This window comes from Sus scrofa, chromosome 2 (genome assembly GCF_000003025.6).
Source record: "Sus scrofa isolate TJ Tabasco breed Duroc chromosome 2, Sscrofa11.1, whole genome shotgun sequence".
Classification (NCBI taxonomy): domain Eukaryota; kingdom Metazoa; phylum Chordata; class Mammalia; order Artiodactyla; family Suidae; genus Sus; species Sus scrofa.
In genome coordinates, this window is record NC_010444.4 from 14,553,167 (window position 1) to 14,578,029 (window position 24,863).

The 24,863-nt window shown below is 45.2% G+C and overlaps 1 protein-coding gene across 1 annotated transcript in view; it reads right to left on the bottom strand.

Annotated features, from left to right (window-relative positions):
• The window catches only part of PTPRJ (protein tyrosine phosphatase, receptor type J), a 176,335-nt gene that overhangs the window by 4,678 nt on the left and 146,794 nt on the right, over positions 1–24,863 (bottom strand). Inside the window, exons 12-24 of the mRNA XM_021083062.1 lie at positions 21,860–21,991; positions 19,899–20,109; positions 19,657–19,781; positions 18,443–18,530; positions 16,074–16,115; positions 15,516–15,524; positions 15,312–15,399; positions 14,686–14,776; positions 12,159–12,232; positions 11,919–12,053; positions 8,715–8,834; positions 4,342–4,502; positions 2,458–2,593 (exon numbers count right to left, since the gene is read on the bottom strand). Of these exons, the coding sequence (XP_020938721.1) occupies positions 2,458–2,593; positions 4,342–4,502; positions 8,715–8,834; positions 11,919–12,053; positions 12,159–12,232; positions 14,686–14,776; positions 15,312–15,399; positions 15,516–15,524; positions 16,074–16,115; positions 18,443–18,530; positions 19,657–19,781; positions 19,899–20,109; positions 21,860–21,991 (1,412 nt within the window). The remainder of the gene's footprint in view (positions 1–2,457; positions 2,594–4,341; positions 4,503–8,714; positions 8,835–11,918; positions 12,054–12,158; positions 12,233–14,685; positions 14,777–15,311; positions 15,400–15,515; positions 15,525–16,073; positions 16,116–18,442; positions 18,531–19,656; positions 19,782–19,898; positions 20,110–21,859; positions 21,992–24,863) is intronic.

The window sequence follows — 24,863 nt, forward strand, 5'->3', positions numbered from 1 at the left end:
GGTTGCAGGTTCAATCCCTGGCCTCACTCAGCGGGTTAAGGATCCAGCGTTGCTGTGAGCTGTGGTGTAGGTTGCAGACACGGCTTGGATCCCTTGTTGCTGTGGCTCTGGTGTAGGCCAGGGGCTGCAGCTCCGATTAGACCCCTAGGCTGGGAACCTCCATATGCTGCGGGAGCGGCCCAAGAAATGGCAAAAAGACCAAAAAAAAAAATTGTTTTCAAATGTTTAAAAAGAGGAAGAAGAGGTTCCCATTGTGGTGCAGCGGAAACAAATCTGACTAGGATCTGTGTTAAGGATCCGGTGTTTCCATGAGCTGTGGTGTAGGCCGAAAACGTGGCTCAGATCTGGTGTGGCTGTGACATAGGCCAGCAGCTATAGCTCTGAATAGACCCCTAGCCTGGGTCTAAAAAAAAAAAAGCGGCCCTAAAAAGCAAAAAAAAAAAAAAAAAAAAAGAGGAAGAAGAGGTGTGTGCTGAACAATATTCATAATGCTCTAAGAGAAAAGCCACAGGGCAGCACTATATATAAAATAAGATCAATTTTTAAAATATGCTCCATTTGCGAGTGTGTGTATGTATACACATGTTCTTCTACAGATGTATTTTAAAAAGTCTGTAAAGTCACACACAAATTGTAAATATTAGCTACCTCCAGGGAATGGAATTGGGGAAGAAAAAGCGAGAGTAAAAAACATCTCCTATATAAACCTGTCCTATTAAGTTTTTTGGTATGAACAAATTTATATTATTTTCTTTTTTTATTTGAGGAGTGTGCACATATTCCATAATTATTTTTAATTACAACAATAATAAAAACTCCTATTTTCCTTTTTTTTTTTTTTGGTCTTTCCAGGGCTGCCCACACACCATATGAAAGTTCCTGGGCTAGGGGTCGAATTGGAACTGTAGCTACCAGCCTATGCCACAGCCACAGCAACACCAGATCCAAGTTGAGACTGAAACTTACACCACGGCTCATGGCAACGCTGGATCCTTACCCCAGTGAGGGAGGACGGGGATTGAGCCCAAGTCCTCATGGATACTAGTCAGGTTTGTTACCGCTGAGCCACAACAGGAACTCCTAAATTTATATTATTTTCAAAATATTTTTTTTAAAGGGACAAGGAGTTCCCTGGTGGCTCAGTGGGTTAAGGATCCAGCATCGTCACTACTGTGGCACAGGTTCAATCCCTGGCCCTGGAACTTCCGCATGCTATAGGTATGGCCAATTAAAAAATGGGGGGGAGGACAAGAAAATTTGTATGCAGGTATAAGATTTCTGTGCTTCTCAAAACCTGATAAAAGACTGAGAACTTCAACTCTATTTATAACAGAAAAAAAGAACTGTCTTCCAACCAACACAGGAGATGATTTCCACTCTTCCCACCCCAGTCACACAGCTCACCCCAAGGCACACGGTATACCCAGGTCTCTAGAATATTCTCTGCTGGACTCAGAAACACAGCACATATTCACAGAGTTCCAAACTGGGACACGGTACCAGCCTGATACAAGATGAATATTCTGCTCTCAGCCTGGTCAAGGCACATTCTCAACCTCCAGCTTTGAGAAAGGCTATTTCCTGATAACACTTACTGAGACCATGCCTTGAACATATTGGTTAAATCAGGAACATTTCAGGGAAAGCCAAACCCAAGAGTTTCATACAGGTAACACTGTAGATATTAAGCGTGCATGTTCCCAACTGGGCACCATCCCCCCATAACTATGATAACTAACCCTCTCTAACACCCACAGGGTGGAGTGAGGATTTACCGAAGTATTAATGCTTAAAGCAGCTTTATGCTATTTCAGATCATTCATATTTGATAAGGCCATTTCATTTTGGTTTTTTTAGGGCCGCACCTGCAGTTCCCAGGCTATGGGTTGAATCTGAGCTGCAGATGAGTCCTATACCACAGCCACAGCAGTGCCAGATTCAAGCTGCACGTGTGACCTACACCACGGCTTGCAACAATGCTGGATCCTTAACTCACTCAGCGAGGCCAGGGATTGAACTTGCATCCTCATGGACACCAGTCAGTATCCACTGAGCCACAATGGGAACTCCTCATTAACTTATTTTAAGGACAGTCAGACCTTCCTAGAAATGAGGAATGAAAAGACCAGTTTTGTGAGTTTAAAACCCAGAAGCCAAAGATCAGGGACTTGCTTCAATTATTCGGAGAGTCAGTGGCAGCAAGGTGAAGGGTCCTGATACTATCTGGGTTTGTGGCTCCACTGTGTTATCAGTGCCACTACGTCCCTGAATCCAGTATCGCGGGGAAGTCCAACCCCACACGGCTTTACGGTCTCACAAGAAATCCAGTGCTACCTCAGAGCCAAGAGCCAGAGAGATCTGAAAGCGTGGGATATTTTAACACAAGTGTGCGACACGATGCAAGCTTTTACACATGGCCGCGAAGGGCGAAGTGTCAAACACCGATGCTGAACTCACCTCTGTTTGCACCATTAAAGGCCTGTGCATTCGGAGGTCGTACACAATCCCGTACACGTCCACAGTGTTCTCGTTCTCTATCTGGTAGATAAGACGATCGATGGCAATGAAAGTGCCTGTCCTTCCCACCCCAGCACTGAAAGAAAGGGGACGCGAGCACGTTAGCATGAGTCACTTCTCCTGCAAAACTCCCATTTCCCCATTTGTCCACATAGCGTGTTCTCCTCCACCATCAGGCATCAAGGGTCCAGTCCAGGACCCCTAACCATTGGCTCGATGGAAACCTCAGTAAGGCAGACTGTACTAGCTTAGAACTGGGGCCCAAGTCCGAAAGTTACCTTCACGTCAAATGCCACAAATACAACACCTCACTATGGCTTCTTGAATCTCAGTCCCATTCAAACTGTCAACCGTATTGAGGACGGCAAGTTTCATAGTTATTCCCTTCTTCTGTCCGAAATTAATTCTTTTCTTTTCAAAGCTAATGTCTTATTGTTCTGGAGGAGGGAGTGGCAAACTTTTTCTGTTAAGGGCCAGGTAGTAAATAGCTTTAGCTTTGCAGACCAAAATGGACTCTTTCTGCCATTGCAGCATGAAAGTAACAATAGACAGTATGTAAACAAATGGGCATGGCTATGTTCCAATAAAACTTTATTTATAAAAGCAGGCACCCAAGTAGACTGTGGTGATGGTTTACAGGGGTATGTGCATCTCCAAGCTCATCAAGTTGCAGGCATTCATGTGTGTATAGTTTTTGTATGTTGAAAGAAAATGGGGCGGGGGGGGAGGATCCACACCCATGGCATACAGAAGTTCCTGGGCCAGGGACTGAACCTGTGCCACAGCTGCAACCCAAGCCACAGCAGTGACAGTGCCAGATCCTTAACCCACGGAGTCACAATGGCACACTGAAAAAACATTTTTAAATAAACAAATAGAGTTTGCATTTCAATACTGTTAAACAGCAAACAAAAATGCTAAAGAAAACAGGCTGCAGAATGATGTATACATTATAAAATCTGGTGAAAGTTTAAAGCCATTTAAAGCCATAGATACGTACATATGCAGCAAAATACCTATGTAGTAAAAAGACATATAAAGCCATAGATACATTCATCATACATATGTAGTAAAATACAAAAAGCATGCAAAGGAATGATACAGATCAACTTCAACTATGTAGGAAGGAGAATGGGATAGGAGATTTGTAAGTAGAGACTTTATATTTTATTTTATTTGTTTATTTTTTTTCTTTTTTCTTTTTAGGGCCGCTCCCATGGCATATGGGAGGTTCCCAGGCTAGGGGTCTAATCAGAGCTACAGCTGCTGGCCTACACTACAGCCACAGCAACGAAGGATCTGAGCCACGTCTGTGACCCACACTACAGCTCACGGCAACACTGGATCCTTAACCCACTGAGCAAAGCCAGGGATCGAACCCACAACCTCGTGGTTCCTAGTCAGATTTGTTTCCACTGGGTCACACAGGAACTCAGAGACTTTATATTTTAATGTACTATTAACGAAAAGAAAAATATACAGCCTCATGTTTATGCTTTACTAAATTGTTGTTAGTTTCTATATTTTTGTAAAGTTGAAATCTTTTATAAGAAAATACTATAAATAAGAAGTCAATTTCAATAGATTAAGTTTTCTAAAAATACAGGCAGCCAACCAGATCTGGCCCACAGGGTATATATAGTTTGTAAACCCCTGTTCTAAAGCAACAAAACTCAGGGAATAAATCCATGGTCCCTTAGCCAAATCTTCCTTGAATTTGTAAATACCTACAGCATTCCCTCCTAGGCTTTTTTTTTTTCCCAAAAGTGCCCGTATTTATAATTATGTTTGAAATCTGTCAGACATGAAGCACCATTTGCATACCTGCAGTGCACCAGAATCGGTGACTCTGGAGGACTCTGTTTCATGTAGTCACGAACAAGGTACCGGAAATTGATGAGCAGGTCAGTGGTGTCGGGAACCCCGTGGTCAGGCCAGGAGGTGAAATGGAACTGACGCAGAGGGTGACTCTCACTTGTCTGAATCTAAAGGCCAAGAAAAGAGAGATTGAGAGAGAAAGGCAACAGGATCCAGCAGTACCTGAAGGCTGCACTGCACAGGACAGATGAAGGGCAGCCCAGCATAGTGGTGATGACCACCGAATAGAACTGTACATTAGGACAACAGCTCAGAGTGCTTGCCTGGATTTTGATGTGCTCATCAAATCCTCATCATATGCCAAGCAGGAGGATTTGTTATCCCCCTTTAAAGAAGACGGAGAGAGCTCCCTGGTGGCTCAGCAGGTTAAGGATCAGGCATTGTCACTGCTGTGGCTCAGGTCACAGCTGTGGCACAGGTTTGATCCTTGGCCCAGGAACTTCCACATGCCGTGAGGTGCCCACAAAAGGCGGGGGGGCAAAATTTCCAACTTCTCTAACACTCAGCTCAGAGGCAAAAGTCCCTTGTCCTTTGATTTTGAGTTTAGAATCTTCCCTTTCCCCCACAGCCTCCTGCCAATCATGCACCCATATTCTTATACCTATACCTCCTTAGAGCTTCATAAACCCCATCCCTGAGCTTGCCTGGAAATGTCACTGACCAAAAATGAATTTACATAAATGCAACTAAGATAATCAAGGCCTTTGGGGCAAGAACTCCCTCATAATTCACGTCTTTCAAAGAATTTAATAACTAAGCAACTAGTAAGCACCAAATAAACATTTAGAATTGTAAGGGTTTGACAAAGGGCTCCCTTCCCCCCACAAAAAATCTATTTCAACTTCAGATAGACAATAGAAAGGAGAATACAGACCTCACTATAACAGAGCTAGTTATGCACAGACTGGTTTCCTACCATGGACCAAAGTGCATACCTTTAATTAGCAGAACTCCACCCACGGTGGGCCGTGCCGTCCCTGATTCACCTGTACTCATTACCCCCACACCTGGGAAGTGACCTCACGTCACCTGGGCTGCAGGCATTTCCATCTCCTTTATGACAGCTACCCTTTGAAGTTTTTTTTTCTTTTTATTTAAGGGATATACCTGCAGCATATGCAAATTCCCAGGCTAGGGGTTGAATCAGAGCTGCAGCTGCCAGCCTACACTACAGCCACAGCAATGCCACATCCAAACCACATCTGTGACCTATACCACAGCTCATGGCAACGTCAGATCCTTTAACCCACTGAGTGAGACCAGGGATCGAACCTGCATCCTCACAGCTATTAGTTGGGTTCTTAACCTGCTGAGGCACTCTTGAAGTGTACTTATTTTTAAAAAATGTAGAGATATCACAAAAGCAGTGCATTCACATTATTCAAAATGTGGATGGAGTTCCCTTGTGGCTCAGTGAGTTAAGAACCTAGTGTTGTCACCTCTGTGGCTCTAGTTACTGCTGCAGCATGGGTTCAATCCCTGGCCTGGGAACTTCTGAAGGCCAAGGGAATGGCCCCAAAAAAAGTGGAAAACAGTAAGGCAGAAGGGCAGTCAGGGAAGAGGTACTATGAAGTCTCATCGTGTACAAATGTAATAATCACAGATTTAACCAAAAGCACTCATCCAGTTCCCAGTGTGGCTCAGCAGTAACAACTCTGACTAGTATCCATAAGGATGAGTGTTCAATTCTGCCGCCACTCAGTGGATTAAGGATCCAGCATTGCTACGAGCTGCAGTGTAGGTCACAGATGCAGTTTGGATCCGGCATTGCCGTGGCTGTGGTGTAGGCTGGCAGCTGCAGCTCCAATTCGACCCCTAGCCTGGGAACCTCCATATGCTAAGGGTGCGGCCCTAAAAAGTATTCATCCAAAGGTAGCAACCAGCCATGAGAGACAAGAAGAGAGTCAGGGAGAGCTCAGACTTTCAGTATTCTCTCTGAAAAGGAGCAAAGAAGGTCGGGTTGGGGGTGGCAGGCAAAGGAAATATTCAGCTCTATCAGTTATGGCCCCACTTTTTAAAGGGAAAATATATTTGTATATATTTTATGTAATTAAAAATAATATTTTAGGAGTTCCCATCGTGGCTCAGCAGAAATGAATCTGACTAGTATTCATCAGGACATAGGTTCAATCCCTGGCCTCTCTCACTGTGTTAAGGATCCGGCGTTGCCATGAGCTGTGGTGTAGGTCACAGACTCAGCTTGGATCCCGTGTTGCCGTGGCTCTGGTGAAGGCTGGCAGCTACAGCTCCGATTAGACCCCTAGCTTGGACACCTCCATACACCAAGGCCCTAAAAAGACAAAAATAATACTAATACTATTTTACTAAATGCTGTGTGGTATCCTGGATTGGATCCTGAACAGGAAAGGGTTTTAGTGGGAAAAGGAGAAATTAGAATAGAGTCTAGAGTTTAGTTAATCTAAAAACAATTTTTTTTTAAGGAGGTAGGCAATTCCACTCATGATTTCCCTGCACAAGAGCAAACCCCACACAGTGAAAGCAACCAAGGATAAGCCAGTCTGCTGGGTGAAAGCTATAGAAATAAGCATGACATTTTCAGGATTTCTCAGTGACTGTGAGTTGGATCATTTACGTGGCCCATTCAGTGCACAATTAACTGCTCTGACAGCATCTCCAGAGAAGGAATTGAAATAAATATTAGTCAAAGCCAGAGCCTTTAAGACACAGCAATGAGTAAAGGGGTAATAGAGTACATCAGTGTAATATGAAATGACTTAGGAAATCTTCAAGGATAATTCTGATAAACTAGAACCCAACCCACCAACCCCTCCTAAGATTAAATTCCACTGAATCTAATCTCTAGGCTTTTCTTTTATGTACTCTTCATAATGTGCATAAAATTTCCCCTATTATGTTTCACTTAATTACACTGTATCTTCTCCTGGTAATTATGATATCATTTCTAATAGCTGAATAACGGCAGTGACTAGACAACCTACAGTTTAGTTATTCACTCTCCAAAAGCTAGATATTTGCATGGTCTCCAAATTTCCCCTCCATTATAAATAACGTGCAGATTCATAATGGTTTCTGCTCTATTTCAGATTATTTCTTGAGGACAGATTCTCAAACGTGGAACCACCAGATCAAAGAGGAATGGACATTTTTATGCCTTTGCTATAAACTGCCGAGGGTTATACTAATTTGCCTGGCCATTAAAAGATATCGAAAGGACTCAGGACACTGCGTCTATTTTTAAACACCCTTAAAAAAATAAAAAGGACAGGAGTTCCCGTCGTGGCGCAGTGGTTAACGAATCCGACTAGGAACCATGAGGTTGCGGGTTCGGTCCCTGCCCTTGCTCAGTGGGTTAACGATCCGGCGTTGCCGTGAGCTGTGGTGTAGGTTGCAGGCGCGGCTCGGATCCCGCGTTGCTGTGGCTCTGGCGTAGGCCGGTGGCTACAGCTCCGATTCAACCCCTAGCCTGGGAACCTCCATATGCCGCAGGAGCGGCCCAAGAAATAGCAACAACAACAACAACAACAACAGACAAAAAGACAAAAGACAAAAAAAAATAAATAAATAAAATAAAATAAAATAAAAAGGACACATAAACTGACTTCTTAGAATGCCTACAGAATTTAATTGGATTTGTTTTCTAACTTTTAGGGAGAAGGCCACATGCATATGCCCTGGAATCCTACTATTGTAACTGTCATTATAAATTGCTCTCAACAGCAAATGGCCACCCCTGATGGCCATTTGTAAATGGCAGAAAAGGAGTCATAGATGCTGAGTCATGCTCTTAAGATTCATTTTATTTAAAAACAACATGAAGGAGTTACTACTATGGCTCAGGGGGTTAAGAAGCCAACTAGTATCCACAAGGATGTGGGTTCGATCCTTGGCCTCAATCAGTGGATTAAGGATCTGACATTGCCCTAAGCTGTGACATAGGTCACGGATGCAGCTCAGATCTAGTGTGGCTGTGGTACAGACCAGCAGCCGCAGCTCTGATTTGCCCCCTAGCCTGGGAACATCCATCTGCCACAGGTATAGCTGTAAAAAGAAAAAAAGAAAAAAAAAAAAGAATAACGGGCAGTTTTCCCTAAGAAAGTAAAGCGTAATTAATTACACGTTAATTGGAAGGACGGAAGATGAGGGGAGGGAGGAAGAAACGCTAACAGGTTGCCTTAGAGGATATGCACATATGGATTGTTCAATTCTGTAAAGAAGAAAGCAAAAATATTTTTATCATGCATTAAAAAAATGGGTTAATGTCACCCTAAAAAGTCTCACCCCCAAGTTCATGTATGTTAATTTACTACGAGATCTATCCATCTTGACCTCTAACTTACATTTTTCACTGTGAAGTCTCTGATGGTCCATTCTGGAAGGACAATCTCTGACGTCATTGCCACAGTTATGTCCCCGTAGTCCTGAGCCTGCTTGGAGGGCCAGTACTCCTCACATTTCGTCTAGAATAAAATCGTATGACTGGGTCACTTTGCTGAACAGCAGAAATTGACGGAACATTGTGAATCAACGATAGTGAAAAATTTTTTCATAAAAATTTAAAAAATAAAGACTGAAAAAAATAAAATTGCATTTTTACGCAAAGACTCAGATCACACCATCTGCCATCCATCAGTAAAGCCTCTCAGGGGAGATCAGATGTTGAAAACCAGCACCAGGGTCTGAGTCTATCCCTTAGTTGGGTTCTGACTCTTGGAATTTTGAGTTTTGTTTTGTTTTGTTTTTAATTTATGATTCCTGCCAACTCTTTTAAGTTTGGGAGTTTTCTCACAAAAATCTAGATTTCTGGCTTTTCTTGAAAGATCAGAAGATCTGGCCAACACGAAGCCCCCATTTCTGCAAGAAAACTGATTTACAGCTAAGCAGAGGCTGTTCCTCCACAGGCGATGCTGTGCCCATCCAGTCCCTCCCAAGGCCCTATAGTAGCCATTCCACTAACTGCTCACCGAACAACTTCTCCAACTGACCCATAACCCTAAGCAACTAGAAGAAACAAGAACTTTCCCCAATACTTTTAGATACACACTAATGGCAATACATACACACCAATAAAGAGAACCAGAATAAATCATTTGCAGGTCTTTGATTTTTTATAAAGTCAGTGGGCAGATGTGAACAGAAATAAAAATCAGGAAACAACTGCTCTCTGAAAATATCTGAATCCCCATTTGGTAATTGACTTAAAAAAAAAAAAATGGGAGGTTTATTTTGCTTTAAAAACAGATGCTGGTTTCCCACCTCCAGAGATGCTGACTTTGGCCCAAGAATCCGTATTTTTTTAAAGATCTGGGTTTCTGGGAGCTCCCTAGAGGCCCTAGTGATTAAGGATCCCACACTGTCACTGCTGTTGCATGGGTTCCATCCCTGGCCCAGGAACTTCTGCATATCATGGGCATGGCCAAAAAAAAACCTGGTTTCTGGACCACTGTTCCAAGAAAGAACACAGGACTGGGACATACACTGACATGGAGTTTTTGCCCAGGTTGGTCATCTACCAACTGGATTTATTTTGCTCCCTTGTGGGCAAGTTCTTAAACTCTGAGCCTCAGCTTCCCTCACAGGGTTGTTACAGGGAAAAAACAACATACATGGAGCATCTAGGCAGAAAACACACTGGCTCCCTTCTCCTTTCCCCCAGAGTCAGTAACACTCTCTTCTCTTCTGACTAATGGCGAACAAGGGCCCATCTAAATTAGTCTTCTTGTTCTCTGTTAATTTAATATGTCCTTTTCATTGGGCGAACAGATACATGAGAATGTTCCGTGTTTAAGGCCCCAAGCTCAATGGCACCATAACATTTCTTTGTATTCATAATCAGTGGCCTTTTGTTTGCATAACAACCCTGTTCTAATGCAAGAAGGAGATGCTGAAGCCAACCTTCTATATCACAGCTAAGATGATGGGGCATCACCTCTTACTTTCTTTGCTACCTTCCCCAACCCCTAGCCCAGGACTTTACACATACTTGGGAGTTGGATAAACCTCTGTTAGATTAAAATGGGGAGGCGGGGGAGGACCATTGAAAGAAGCGATGCCTGACAGATTCTCCTTCCACCCCGGGGTGCCATTCCAAGTGTGCACCCTGGAGCCGCAGGCGCAGCAGCCCTGAGCATTGTCAGAAATGCAACTCTGGGCTCCTCCACGGGCCCTCTGAACTAGAAACTCAGAGGCAGAACCACTTTCTTTTTATTTTTATTTATTTATTTATTTATGTCTTTTTGCCATTTCTTGGGCGGCTCCCGTGGCATATGGAGATTCCCAGGCTAGGGGTCTAACCGGAGCTGTAGCTTCTGGCCTACACAGAGCCACAGCAACTGGATCCAAGCCACGTCTGCAACCTACACCACAGCTCACGGCAACGCCAGATTCTTAACCCACTGAGCAAGGGCAGGGACCGAACCCGCAACCTCATGGTTCCTAGTCGGATTTGTTAACCACTGCATCATGACGGGAACTCTTCTTTTTTTTTTTTTTTTTTTGGTCTTTTTGCAGAACCACTTTCAAGGTGATTCTGATGCACTCCTTAGTTTCAGAACCACCGGTTTAGGGATTCCTGTCCTGTTCTTCAAGTATTGAACCTACATGAAAAGATTCAGAGAGCACATTATATCCAATGCCTCAGGCAGAGACTTTCTGAATTTCGCCCAGGTTTTTCAATTCTCCTTTGATCCACTATGGAAATGGGGGATTCTATTACTAAAAGAAATCTCATCCTGGATGAAAAGGGTCAGGGTGGGGGGCGGGAGTACAGGGATTCCAGGCCATCACAGGGGAGAGGAAACTGCTGAGACTTATCTGGGAATATGCCTGAAAGTTTGCATAAAGGGTCCTGATGTTAAAACTAAGTTTGAAAATCAATGAGATGGTCAAATTGGTCATCTCACAGGTGAAGCTGGTTGCTTGCACCCATCACAGAGCTGATGAAGGACAGGGCTGCACACAAGTTCTTCCTCTGCACTTAACTCAACCCCTGCCATTTACTCCAGCAGCAGCGACTTAATGAAGAGAGAGGACCACTCTCTGCCCACAAAGGAACGTAATGATAACATAGACTTCTTTGGGAGTTCCCGTTGCAGCACAGCAGAAATGAATCCAGCTAACATCCATGAGGACGCGGGTTCAATCCCTGGCCTCGCTCAGTGGGTTAAGAATCTGGCATTACCATGAGCTGTGGTGTAGGTCACAGACACGGCTTGGATCCCACGTTGCTGTGGCTGTGGTGTAGGCCAGCAGCTACAGCTCAGATTCGACCCCTAGCCTGGCAACCTCCATATGCCGCGGGTGCAGCCCTAAAAAGCAAAAAAAAAATTAAAATAAAAATTTGCTTCTTAGAGATAAAAAAGAAAACACATTTCTAGGAAGAGAGGTACTAATGTTTGGAGGAGTTTTTTGTTTGTTTGTTTTCCGGAGAAGAATGTTTTTTAAAATACTTATCCTCAAAAAAACAAAAAAAACGTATCCTCAAATCACAGTACATATGAATGAATGAATTGAACTGAATAATAATAAAAAGTAAAGATACTTACCCTTCCCTGTTCAACACATTTGGTTAACATGACAATAGCATAGACATTTTTCTCCCAAACCATTCGCCAAAAATCCTTCAAAGTGTTGGGTAAAGGTCCTTGTGTGGCAATGAAATCCCTCTTGGAATGGTAGCCCTACAAAATGGAAAGGCGCACATTTCAGTCTCAAGGAGGCAGCAAGATGGGCTCTGAGGACGTCCTCCCAGCCAGCCAGCGCCACGAGACCCTCTCCCCACTTACAGGCATGTAGTTGGCGTTGATGTAGTCATCAGCTGAATGGGTCTGGACTGAAAGTTTGACACGGGACGTATCATCTGCGACAGTCCAAGGAAAAAAGTTCCACATTAGAAGAGAGGCAACTGGGTAAGGTGAGTTGCACCCAAGAGAGAAAAAGAAGTACCAAATATCTCGAAGGTGCGTGGCTCGGCATTTTACCTACACGACCTTATTTCATTGTCACTCTCAGCAGATGGGACTGCAGCACAAAGAAGTTACATGGTCAACTGGCAGAGCTAGTAAGTGGCAAAGTCTGGGTTCCAACCGGGCAGCCTGGCACTGGGGCCCAAGCTCTTACCCATGCCAGTCTGCCTTCTCAGATGAAACCAGTTATAACCATCCTTGGCTGTGTGGCATGAGCCCGGGAACGCCCTCAGCCATGTTAGTTATAACCACCCCCCCATACAAGCTTCTGTGTCCATTTTGCAGATGAGGAAACTGAGGATCAGAGAGAGCAAGCGATTTTTTTTTTCTTGGCCACATCCGTGGCATGAGAAGGTCCCAGGCCAGGGATTGAATCTGAGCCACAACTGTGACCTATGCCACAGCTGTAGCAACACCCGATCCTTAACCCACTGTACCACAGTGGGAACTCTGAGATGGAGTGATTTCTACAAGCGCATTCATCTGGGGAATGGCAGTCAGAATTTAAATCCAGTTCCCCTGCCACTATGGCAGGGTAGATAGACACTCAGGTTAAGTTTCTCACACCTCTGCTATTCTCATAAAAAAGTTGTTATAGGAAGACAGTCCCAAATGCAAGAATAAACTGAATGTCTACGGCTACTGTAAGTGGAAGGATCTAAAACATAAAATTCTCATTTTTCCTACATACTGTCATCTCAAAAAACGCACTAACTTGTCTAACCCCAGAAATGAAATAATATCCCTAAATTCAAATGTCAGGAGGGGCGACATCTCCCTGTCTCTGACTACCCACTAGCCCACCTTCCCCTGGGCAAAATAATGAAACAATTCTAAACCCGGTTACCAACATGAGTTTCAGCCTAAAACCTTCCTGATAAAAACAATAGCCAAACTCTGGATCTGAAAAGCTCCACAGACATTCACAAGAACAGGCCAATCATCCCGAGTGAGTTAACCCAGGAAGGGCAGCACCGAGGCAGGTCTCACCGGCCTAGTTATAAGAGCATTTCTTTCAGAACATGAGTCACTGTCCAATGTCAACACAGGGGCAGGGGTGGGGGTGGGGATGAGCAGAAAGAAGGTAGGAGCTAGAAAATCCTTTATCTAAACAGAAGTTAACATTTTAGGCCAGAAAAGAAAAACGCAGTTTCAGGTAAAACAGACAATGTCACTGAATGTCCTGACATAGAAATTATCAGTAAAGCAATAAATCAAAATGTAGCTTCAATCTACTGACACTTCTTTCTGTGCCCTAACTGCCACCCAAAAAAGGGACCATGAAGTTCTTCTTTCTTTTTCTTTTTTGTGGTCTCGCCCATGGCGTGCAGGTTAGTAAGCCAGGGATCAAACTCAAGCCACAGCAGTGACAATGCTGGATCCTTAGCCACTAGGCCACTAGGGAACTCCCACAAAAAAAAACTCTCAATGGAGAAAGGTTTATACTTCATCTTAAGGGATGATGAATAAAAAATTCTCATTTTAAACTTACCATGCTGTTATCCCTACCGATGAGGTACAGATATTATTAATTCTCAAAAGCAAGAATGAATCAAAATAGGAGTTCCCTTCATGGCTCAGTGGTTAACGAACCCAACTAGGATCCATGAGGATATGGGTTCCATCCCTGGCCTCCCTTGGTGGGTTGGGGATCCAGCATTGCCATAAGCTGTGGTGTAGGTCACAGATGTGGTTCAGATGCCATGTGGCTATGGCTGTGGCTGTGGCGTAGGCCAGCGGCTGTAGCTCCCATTCAACCCTTAGCCTGGGAACTTCGACATGTCAAGAGTGTGGCCCTAAAAAGCAAAAAAAAAAAAAAAAAAAAAAAAAAAAATCAAACAAACAAAAGAATGAATTGAAATGTAGTTCATATTTAGCCGTGAAATGTACTCAGCCAATGAGAGACGGGTCAGGACAAGCAGAAAATTCACTCCCCTACTGTCTTCCTCCTGGTCCCATTAGATCCAGAACTACAATAACTGAAATCAAGAGGTTGTGAGCATAAAAGAAGTCAAAGCACAGACTCTGGCTTTTTCCCTGAGTGAAACTGAGGGACCTGGTCCAAGTCTGGTCGCACCATGATGACCTGTGTGACTTCGGACAATTCACTTAGCCCTCTGTGCCTCATATTCCTCATGTGCAAGGTGAATGTCCTCCTACCAACTTTATAAGGTTATTGTGAGGATGGAATTCAATGGCTTATGCCCAACGACAGTGCTGAGCAGAGTAGGTAACTAGTGAATGGCCGTGGAAGTGGCCAGTGAGTATTCAGATTCCTCTCCCCTCTACTCCTAGAGATGAGATGCCAGGGATGGGAAAAGGGAAGATGATGTGGGGAAAAACTTACAGGGCAGAACATTATTATAGCGATTCTTTCCTCTATTCTCGGCCAGTTCAGCTGCGTATTTAGGTAAATTAATTCCAACAATCTTCAGATCCTGAAAACAGAATATAGGGGCTGCTTGTTTACTCAGAGTTCAAATAGTATTTATACTGCAGAACAAGGTGGGGGTGCAGAGAGCTTACGGCTAACACTGCATCCTCCAAAAAGCTATGGAGACGTTCTAGCCCCCTATACCTGTGAATGCAATCTTATGGGAAATTACAGCTTCAGCAGATGTAACTGAGCTAAGGTGAGGCCAGACCAGCATCCAGCATCACTGATGTCTTTATGAGAGAAGAGACACGGAGATACGGACATGTAGGCATAGGGGGGAGGCAGGTGGAAATGGAGGCAGGCAATGGGGTTACGCAGCCACAGAATGCCTCGGGCTTCCAGAAGCTGGAGGAAGCACGGAGGGGTCCTTCCTCAAGAACTTTCCGGGGCTCCCAGGTGACATGCAAGAGCTTCTCTCTTTCCTCCAAGAGGGTCACCTCTTACCCAAACCTCTACCATAAAACAGAAACAGGCGGTTTCCCAGCTCTCAGGAAGAACACAAAGCAATGAAAAAGGCATCGTTTCCAACCACGTACTTCGTATTCCTCTGCAAACCCGCAGTTGGAGTCAGCTTGCTGTTTCTTAAAGTAGGCCTCAAAATTTTCTACTTTGATTAACTTGGATCTAGGAAGACAAAAGAGGATTTTTTTTGTTTGTTTTTTTTGGGGGGCATTCAACCGAGTTTGCGCTCAAAAGAGAAAAATACTAGTTATTTTTTAAAAAGCAAAGACATTACTCACTTTTTAGGTCTTCATCATTGAAAAGGAAAGAAAAGGAAAAGGAAAGGGAAAAAAAAGAAATTAGAAAAAAATGACTCAACCATGACCGTGGAGATGATAGTAAACATCTTCCCCAAAGAAGAAAAACTGTAATATAATTGGGGGGCGGGGGGGGGTCACTATAATGTATTCACAAAGCACTGAACCGTCAATCAGGAAATCTGACTTCTTGACCCAATTACATAACTGACTGGCTTCATGATTTGAGCATGTTCGTTCCTCCTAGATCTTGATAACCACCTTTTTAAAATCACAAAATATATTTTTTAAATGGAAGAATCTGGCATGTGCGGTTCTACTTGCCTAGAACAGGGCAAGGAAACGAACTTCAGGAGGCGAGTAAACACAGGTTCCCTGCAGAACATCAGGGCTACTAAGAACTTCTGGATGATCAGTGCCAAACGTGTTAAGAAAAATCCTAACAGTTTCCACCAACTTAAAAAAAAATTTTTTTTCAAAACAGCCACTGAACAGATTGAGGGATTAAATGTCTCAAAGCTCATAACTCTGAAGACTTACTTAATCTGAGAAAAGGACACTTCATTGTTCTTTGCATCTTTCCTGTTTTGAAAGGAAAAAAAGACCCATTAGATCAAGCAGGTTAACGCTGTCCCCTTCGTGCAATTATAAACTCCTTTTTCCCTGGGCATTTGTTCATCAACAGCATTAGATCCTATTCACAAACACTAAGCTTAACGGTCTAAGCAGCAAATGCTGATTATAAGCCTATAATTTACTCTCTTTTACACCATCTAAAAGCATCGAAGAAACTTCTTACTCAAGCAACTTGGAGGAATTTTATGGGTAAATTCCTATCAGCAGCATCGCCCTACTGTAAAGCCAGACTCGTTCTTTTGTCCTCTGATTTTAGGGGTTTTGTTTTGTTTTGAGAAAGCCTTTCTGATAAAGTTAATGGAATAAACTAGAAAATATATCCAGTGTTGGCAAGTAACGGGGCACCAGGTACCCTCCTGTATTACTACCTAAATCTCTTACTGGTGTTGAAAAAAAGAAAAAAAAAACTTTCTGGAGAGCAATTTCACTGTATGCATCAAAGTTGAAACACACATACCCACTGACCCAACAACTACTCAGCTTTGAATTTAGCCTCAGAGAATAGTCAGGAATGTGCCCAAAGATTTAGGCACAAGGACAAGGAACTGTGGCAGAAAAATTAAAAGCCAACAACAACAACAAAAAGGGGGAAAAAATGAAAACATCCGGAAAGTGGTTGAAAACAATATGTCTATTATGATTCTGTTCGAGAGTGTGCATGTGTGGAATTGTGTGAGGTGTGTAATCACGTTAAGAGTGGTTTTGTATGGGTGTGATTATGGATTACGTCTTTGCTCTTTTTTCTTTTTTTCTTGGCATAAGCATGTATAACTCTTTTTTTCTTTTTTGCATGATTTTTTTCTTTTGTGTAGTTTTTTTTTTTTTTTTTGGTATAACTTTTATTTTAGCAAGAAACAGTAAAGCTGCATTTGACTCCTCCCTCACCAAAACTAAAAAACAAAAATAAAAATAAGCAGAATCTAATGCAAAAAGTTGGAACACAGGCACTGCCTGTCAACCCTTGAGAGCAAGGTGGCAGCAGAAGACCGGGCATTAGAAACCCTGTGCCGGGATGAAACACCCTGGCTGGCAGCACCCGATGACAGCAAATAAATCCCAGCTGATACAGAGGCTTCACACACTATACGGTCAGGCAAGAGGGTGTGCAGTGAAGACAAAAGCTAGGTTCAAGTCCATTTCCACACCTCCGACACTCAGCATCTAAGACCTGCTTCACGGAGCCTCATGCACGGGAGAATTCACGGAAAGTCCAAGTCCAGGCACACAGTCAGTGCTCAAAACGTACTCTTTTCCTATTTAACTACCCGAAAGGGTAACTGTACTGAAAAAATAATACTAGCGTACAAAGTACCAACACACTGCCGAAGAAGCACTTTTTTTTTTTTCTTTTGTCTTTTTGCCATTTCTTGGGCTGCTCCTGCAGCATATGGAGGTTCCCAGGCTAGGGGTCTAATCGGAGCTATAGCCACTAGCCTACGCCAGAGCCACAGCAACACGGGATCCGAGCCGCGTCTACAACCTACACCACAGCTCACGGCAACGCTGGACCGTTAACCCACTGAGCAAGGGCAGGGATCGAACCCGCAACCTCATGGTTCCTAGTCGGATTCATTAACCACTGCCCCACGACGGGAACTCCAGAAGCAGTTTATTTAATGCCCCCTGAGCATCAAGAGTTAGGCACTGTTACCTTCCCTGTATCACAGGTTATCAAAGATATGAAGGCCAAGCGTCCTCAAAGCTGGTCAGAGACGGACGCTGTGTTCAAGCTTAGCTAACTCTAAAACGGAAGCTCTCAACACTGACTGGTGAACTAGAACAGCCATCTGAAAGCAGCACCTTCTGCTGCAGTGCTTCCCACGACCTGAGGCTTTAAAATCCTCCAGCTCGAGGGGTGAAATGAACTAAGACAGTGACGACTCTGGATGACGGGGACCTGGGGGCTCATTATCCCACCTCATCCATCCGAGTGAATATCTGATTATCTACAATACAAAGCTCCCTTGAAAAGCAGGGTATTAGGAGTTCCCGTTGTGGCTCAGCAGGTTAAGAACCCAACATGGTGTCTGTGACGATGGGGGTTCAATCCCTGGCCTCGCTCTGTGGGCTAAGGATCCAGTGTCACCTCAAGCTGCAGCACAGGTCAAAGACACGACTCGGATCCAGCGTTGCTGTGGCCGTGGTACAGGCCCGCAGGTGCAGCTCCAATTCGACCCCTACCCTGGGAAATTTCATATGCCACAGGTGCAGCGGAAATAAATGAATGAATAAATACATAAACATAGGGTATTATTAACATAAGCAAGAGTCACCTTTTTTTCCTCCAGAAGATGAAACCTCCCACGGCCACGATCACCAGAGCACCAAAGATACATCCAAAAACTGCTCCACAGATGACACCTGGGGAAAGGCCAAATGGAAGGCGCTTCAGGAGGGGTTCGCAAACAACGGGTCAAGGGGGGGTGGGGGGGAGGACACAGAGGAGACGTAAACAGCTCTGCATATAAAACTAGCCTCGGCCTTTGGGAGTGGGTCCCCATGAACTGGAGGGTCTTGACAGAGTCAACTGTTCCTCTCCACTGCAAACTAGGCTCACAGTGCCTTTCAGGTTGTTCTTCCCCACTGACTTTCCTCAAATGTCACTGTGTGCAGGAGCCCATGTGTAAAATAGAAAACCAGGCAGCAATGCCCTGATTGAGGCTGGCGTGGGCGCGGGGAGTATCTCAGGAAGTGTGGCAGAGTGACCAACGTTCGAAAACCCTTAGACCAGCTGTTCCACCGCTGGCTTTTTGAGACTACCAGCCGCAGAGGTGCAGAGGTCACGGCAGCACATGCTCTGGTGACATAAACCCATGTGTTTGCGGGGGAAGGTGTGGGGACTCCCTGAACTCTGCTTCTGGGGCTTCTTTCCTGAAGCCAACAACTACCACGTGTGGAAACCAGACAGACTCACAAAACAGGTGGGTCTGTCTGTCTCTGGCCGGAAGGCAGGGGAAGGACACTCCCCACCTTGGGTCCTTGAAGTTCCTAAATCACTTCACTCTGTGTGATAAAGGACAGGCGCACTTGACAGGGAGTCCAAGCCCAGAATATCAGGCCTGCCTCTCAAGTAATGTGCAACCCTGGGCAAGTCACTGGCCCTCTCTGGGCCTTAACTCTCATTTCTAAAATGGGGGTTGGACAAGGCGATTTCCACGGCTCCCTCTGATTCCAGCATTCAAGGGTCCCAAGCGCTGAACGTCACATGTGTGTCTGGCACATGGGCACACAAATGACTACCCTGGGAAAAAAGGACCAAAAAGTGTTTGCCGATTGAAAATGCTACCGGCCTTCAGAGAAGGGAGTGTGGTAGGCGGGAGCTTCAGGGACCTTAGAAGAGGAGGCTGAGCTGGGGCCTGATGGCCGAGTGACATCTCAGCTTCTCCAACCCTCCCGGGGCCCCAGGAGAGCATGCAGACACCTATCCTTCTGTGGACACAGGAAGCAAAACCTCAGTGAATTGCTAAGCACACTGTTGCTTCCCTACCTGGGTCCTGGGGCAAGAAAACAGCATCTGAATAGCGGCTGAAGGACACATAACTCTCATTCCCGTCTATGAGTCCATCGCTGTGAGGGTTGAAGGTGATATTGGTGAAGCCGGCCACACAAGCCCTGTGGGGGGTGACAAGACAAAAAAGAGGCGGCTGAGATGTGTCTGATGCCCCAAGCATGCAAAGCTTGGCGCGCATGCAGCCCAGCCTCCAAACAGCAAGAACCACAAGGCGTTACCGATAGGAGCCCAGAGGTTCCAGCTTCCCATTGTAATAGCCATGTGTGGTGGATTCATTTCCAACGTTGATTTCATATTTCAAGACTTCAGACAAGCCCTGAGAACGTTTCTGTTCTTCTGTTGTTATGAGGTATGTCACATAAGTGTCCGAGGTCCCCTTTTTGAAATCTTCGTAGGTGTATCTCAAAACATCTGCCGACGGGTGAACAGCTGAGAAAGGCACACAGAAGGAAAGGCCTAAGGAAGTGACTGCATATCTCAATAAGGACCTTGGCACGGGGTGATGGTGGTGACAGCCGCCACTTCTCACAAACGCTCGCTCTGCCAGGTTTTCCTTATAGTAAGGTCTGACTGCTTTACTTACTGAACTGATTTAATCCCCATGATAATCTCATCACACAGGCTGACTACCCCCTTTTTACAGATGGGAAAAGGAAGGTACAGAGAGCTAAAAAGACCTGGGCCCAAAGCCACACTGCCTACGTGGTGGAGTCGTGTTTCTAACCCAGATCATCAGACAGAGAGCGTGAGGTCTCCCCCATCCCAGGCTGGTAGTGATCAGACTGGTCACTACACAATATCCTCTCCCTCGTTCAGCAAAGGTCTGAGCTTGGGACCTGCTGAAAACCCCCACGGCAAAACGACCAGGTGTTTGAAACAGACCCAACACAAGAGACAGAAAAAGTGAGAGAAATTGCAAGGTCTCTCTTTGAAATCTACTCAATAGTTTATAATAAGCTATATGGGAAAAAAGAATGGGTGTGTGTGTGTGCGTAACTGAGTCACTTTGCTAAATACACCTGAACCTAATACAACATTTTAAGTCAACTATACGCCAATAAAATTTAAAAAGAAATTTTGCCACAGGTTTTCGACACCAGCAAATCCCTTATCTTCCCCGACCCCTGCACCCTTGACAGTGTGGTGGTCTCAACCTTCCTTGAGGAGATGAGGGCAGCATCACAGGCTGAGCAAATGGGCACAGGGGTCACTGAATTATTCACAGTTAAAAAATAACCAAAAAGGGAGTTCCCATTGTGGCACAGCAGAAACGAATCCAACTAGGAACCATGACGTTGCAGGTTCAATCCCTGGCCTCACTCAGTGGGTTAAGGATCCGGCGTGAGCTGTGGCATAGGTCACAGACTGGCTCAGACCCTGCATTGCTGCGGCTGTGGCAGAGGCCGGCAGCTACACCTCCGATTAGACTCCTAGCCTGGGAACCTCCATATGCCACAGATGCAGCCCTAAAAAGACAAAAATGAAAACAAACAAACAAAAAGAATCACCAAAAATAGCCAAATTTGGCCCTTTAAACCCAGGAATTGGGCAAAGCACCCCCACACAGCTAACAAAGTCACCCTTGAACCACTCCCTTCTCGCTTCCAAGGAATGCCACGAAGCCCTTTAAGGAAAAGCAGCATTTAACCCACGTCCTCTCTCAGCTATGGCGATGCTCTTTTTAAGTTCCACTGCAAATGCAGAGCTCTCTTTTCCCTTTTTCTTCCAAGATAAAGTCACCCTTTAAGAATGATTCGTGTGTGTGTGTGTTAGACCAAGGTCACTTCAACTAATATTCTGCCACCCAAAAGACCCTGTGCTGCAAGAGTTCCTAGATCAGAGCTAAGTACTTCACAGCCACAGGCCACATCCAGCCAGCCACCCATTTTGGTAAATAGTGAAAGAGTCATGCTCATCTTTTCACATCTTCCACTGCGGCTTTCACGCCACGACAGCAGAGCTGCATAGCTGAGGAGATTGTAGGGCCTGCAAAGCTTAGCATGCTTGCTATCTGGCCCTTTACAGAAAGTCTGTCAACCTCGAATCCAGCTCACCAGGCAAATGGCCTACCCTGGGGGCCACAGTGTAAAAGCAGATGTGTATCTGTCTCACTAATGTGCTACAGTGGGCACAGACATGGGGCCTGTGGCTTGTTTAATCCACAATGACCCCTCCTTACCTTCCCCAGTGGTAAGAATGACAGCATAGGCTTTGATGGGTCCATGGCTGGCTTCAAACCCGCTGAATTTGACCTTTACCGAATTGTGACTGACAGATGTAATATTAGGGGATCCATCAGGAGAAGGGGGAGCTGAAAGAGAACAAAATAAAACGTGATCACTCAGGGAGTTCCCGTTGTGGCTCAGCAGAAACAAATCCGACTAGGAACCATGAGGTTTTGGGTTCAATCCCTGGCCTTGCTCAGTGGGTTAAGGATCCAGCGTTGCCGTAAACTGTGGTGTAGGTCGCAAACATGGCTCGGATCTGATGGTGCTGTGGCTATGACTCTGGTGTAGGCCGGCAGCTGTGGCTCCGATTAGACCCCTAGCCTGGGAACCTCCATATGCCGTGGGTACGGCCCAAAAAAAGACAAAAAAAACCCACAAAACCCACCATGATCACCCAACATTGAAAACCAAAGCAGGAACAAATTTGTTGAGGGGATCTGCTGCCCCTCAAGGTCTGCCCTCCTCAAGGTCTGCCCTTGCTCTGAACGCCACGGGCTGGGCTCGTGCAAAGCAAATCTGGAAGAGCAGGGAGGGGAACTGGTGGGGAACAGAGATGGTGGGGCGAAGGGGAGGACAGGGCCTGCCTCGCTGACAAGGAGCCCTTCAGTGAGTCCAGCCGCATCCCCAGGTGGCCTCCTGGCAGCCCTGTTTGTACAAGGTAACCTGCCTGTTCTGACTTCCCCAGGGGAGCTCTTGGATGGGGACTTGAGAGCTGCGTGCAGACATCTGCCAGCATGTGGCTGTGGCGCCAGAACTGGTCTGGTCCATCAACTGAGGACAACGATGAAGCAGATGGCACAGGGAAGCAAAGACGGCGTGGAGAGAACACCCTTCCTCCTGAGACCTGGCTACACGCCTGCTCAGTGCCCTTCACACTAAAGTTCTTGCTTTTGCTAGGGAAAAACGAGAGAAACCCAACCCTCTTCCAGCAACCAGAAAAGCCCATATGGGAATATTCTGCCCTGCAGGATGTGCAAGGTCCCAGGCTAAGGGGCGAATCGGAGCTGCAGCTGCCAGCTTACACCACAGCCACAGCAACACCAGAGCCACGACTGCGACCTGTGCCGCAGCTTGCGGTAACACTGGATCCTTAACCCACTGCGTGAGGCCAGGAATTGAACCTGCATCCTCACAGAGACTGTATCCGCTGAGCCACAACACGAACTTCCACCATGACCATCCTGATGGTGTTTCTCGCCTTTCCAAGCCAGGCTTGTGAAGCCACCCTCTGAATTCAGAGAAAAGGAAGAAAAGGCTGAATTAAAGATGATCCCATGGAGTTCCTGTCGTGGCTCAGTGGTTAACAAATCCGACTAGGAACCATGAGGCTGCAGGTTCGATCCCTGGCCTCGCTCAGTGAGTTAAGGATCTGGCGTTGCTGTGAGATTAGTGTAAGTCAAAGAGCCGGCTCAGATGCCACGTTGTTGTGGCTGTGGTGTAGGAGGGCAGCTACAGCTCTCAGTCAACCTCTAACCTGGGAACCTCCATGTGCTGCATGTGCGGCCCTAGAAAAGACAAAAAATAATAAAAAAATAAAAATAAATAAAGATGATCCCATTTGTCTCCCACATACAGTTAAAGTGTTTTCATTATTATGATCAAGATTCAGGGAGACTGAGAAAACTGAACTCCCCCCATCCGAAAAAAAGCCTCAATGCAATTCCCCAAATGTATGTTGTCCAACAGTGCATCCACTAGCCACGAGCACTCGAAATGTGACTCGTCCAAGTTTGTAGATATAAAATATCTAATTAATAACTTACTTTATAGAAATTGCATGTTGAAATGATAACACGTTTAATATATGGAGCTAAATAACTGTGATCCAAACTCATTCAGCTGCTCCTTTGTACAGTTTTTTAATGTGGCTTCTAGAAAATTCTAATTATATAGGAGGCTCGCACTTACTATTAGAGGGCACAGCCCTAAACCATTCTTCAGCAGACAGCAGTGGACACGCAGGCGCTGTCCCCATGTCCAAGTGTCAAATGCCTCAACAGAGACTTCCTAACCCAGGCTCCCACATTTCCCTACAGCTCTAGGCCTTTTAGCCAGTGAGGAGTCCCCAGCCCCCTGGCCCAAGGCAGTCAGCCGGCCAGCTCACCCACCTCCAAGATGAGAGACCTTCTCCTTCTCACCGCTCATCTGCCCCCCACGCCAGGGCCCCTGTCTGCCTTACTCACCACAGTGCTCCTTACCCCGGGTACACAGTAAGCAACCAACACATGTTGGCTAAAAGACCATCACTCCAACTCTGATTTATGCATCCCATCAACAATTCCTACCTCTCTGAGAAAACAGAGCTCCACTTTCATGTTAAATTTTAAAATGGGTTAAATTCATACATTTAAAAAGCATTTTAGGAGTTCCCATCGTGGCTCAGCAGAAACGAATCTGACTTGCATTCATGAGGACGCAGGTTCGAACCCTGGCCTTGCTCAGTGGGATCAGGATCTGGCATTGCCATGAGCTATGGTATAGGTCACAGACATGGCTCGGATCCTGCGTGTGTGGCTGTGGCATAGGCTGGCAGCTACAGCTCCAATTCGATCCCTAGCCTAGGAATTTCCATATGCCAGGGTGCAACCCTAAAAAGCAAAAAAATAAAAATAAATAAATAAAAAGTACGGTATCCTACTGTACAGCACAGGGAATTATATCCACTCTCTTGGGATAGAACATGATGGAAGATGATATGAGAAAAACAATGTATATGTATATATGACTGGGTCACTTTGCTGAACAGCAGAACTTGACACAACATTCTAAATCAACTATACTTAAAAAAAAATTGTTTTTAAAGCATGTTAAATTTGTAAATAAAAACTCAGGAGTTCCCTTATAGTGCAGCAGGTTGTCGCTGGCATTGTTGCTGCAGCTGCTCGGGTGGCAGCTGTAGCTTGGGTTCAATCCCTGGCTCAGGAACTTCCACATGCCACAGGCATGGCAAAAAAA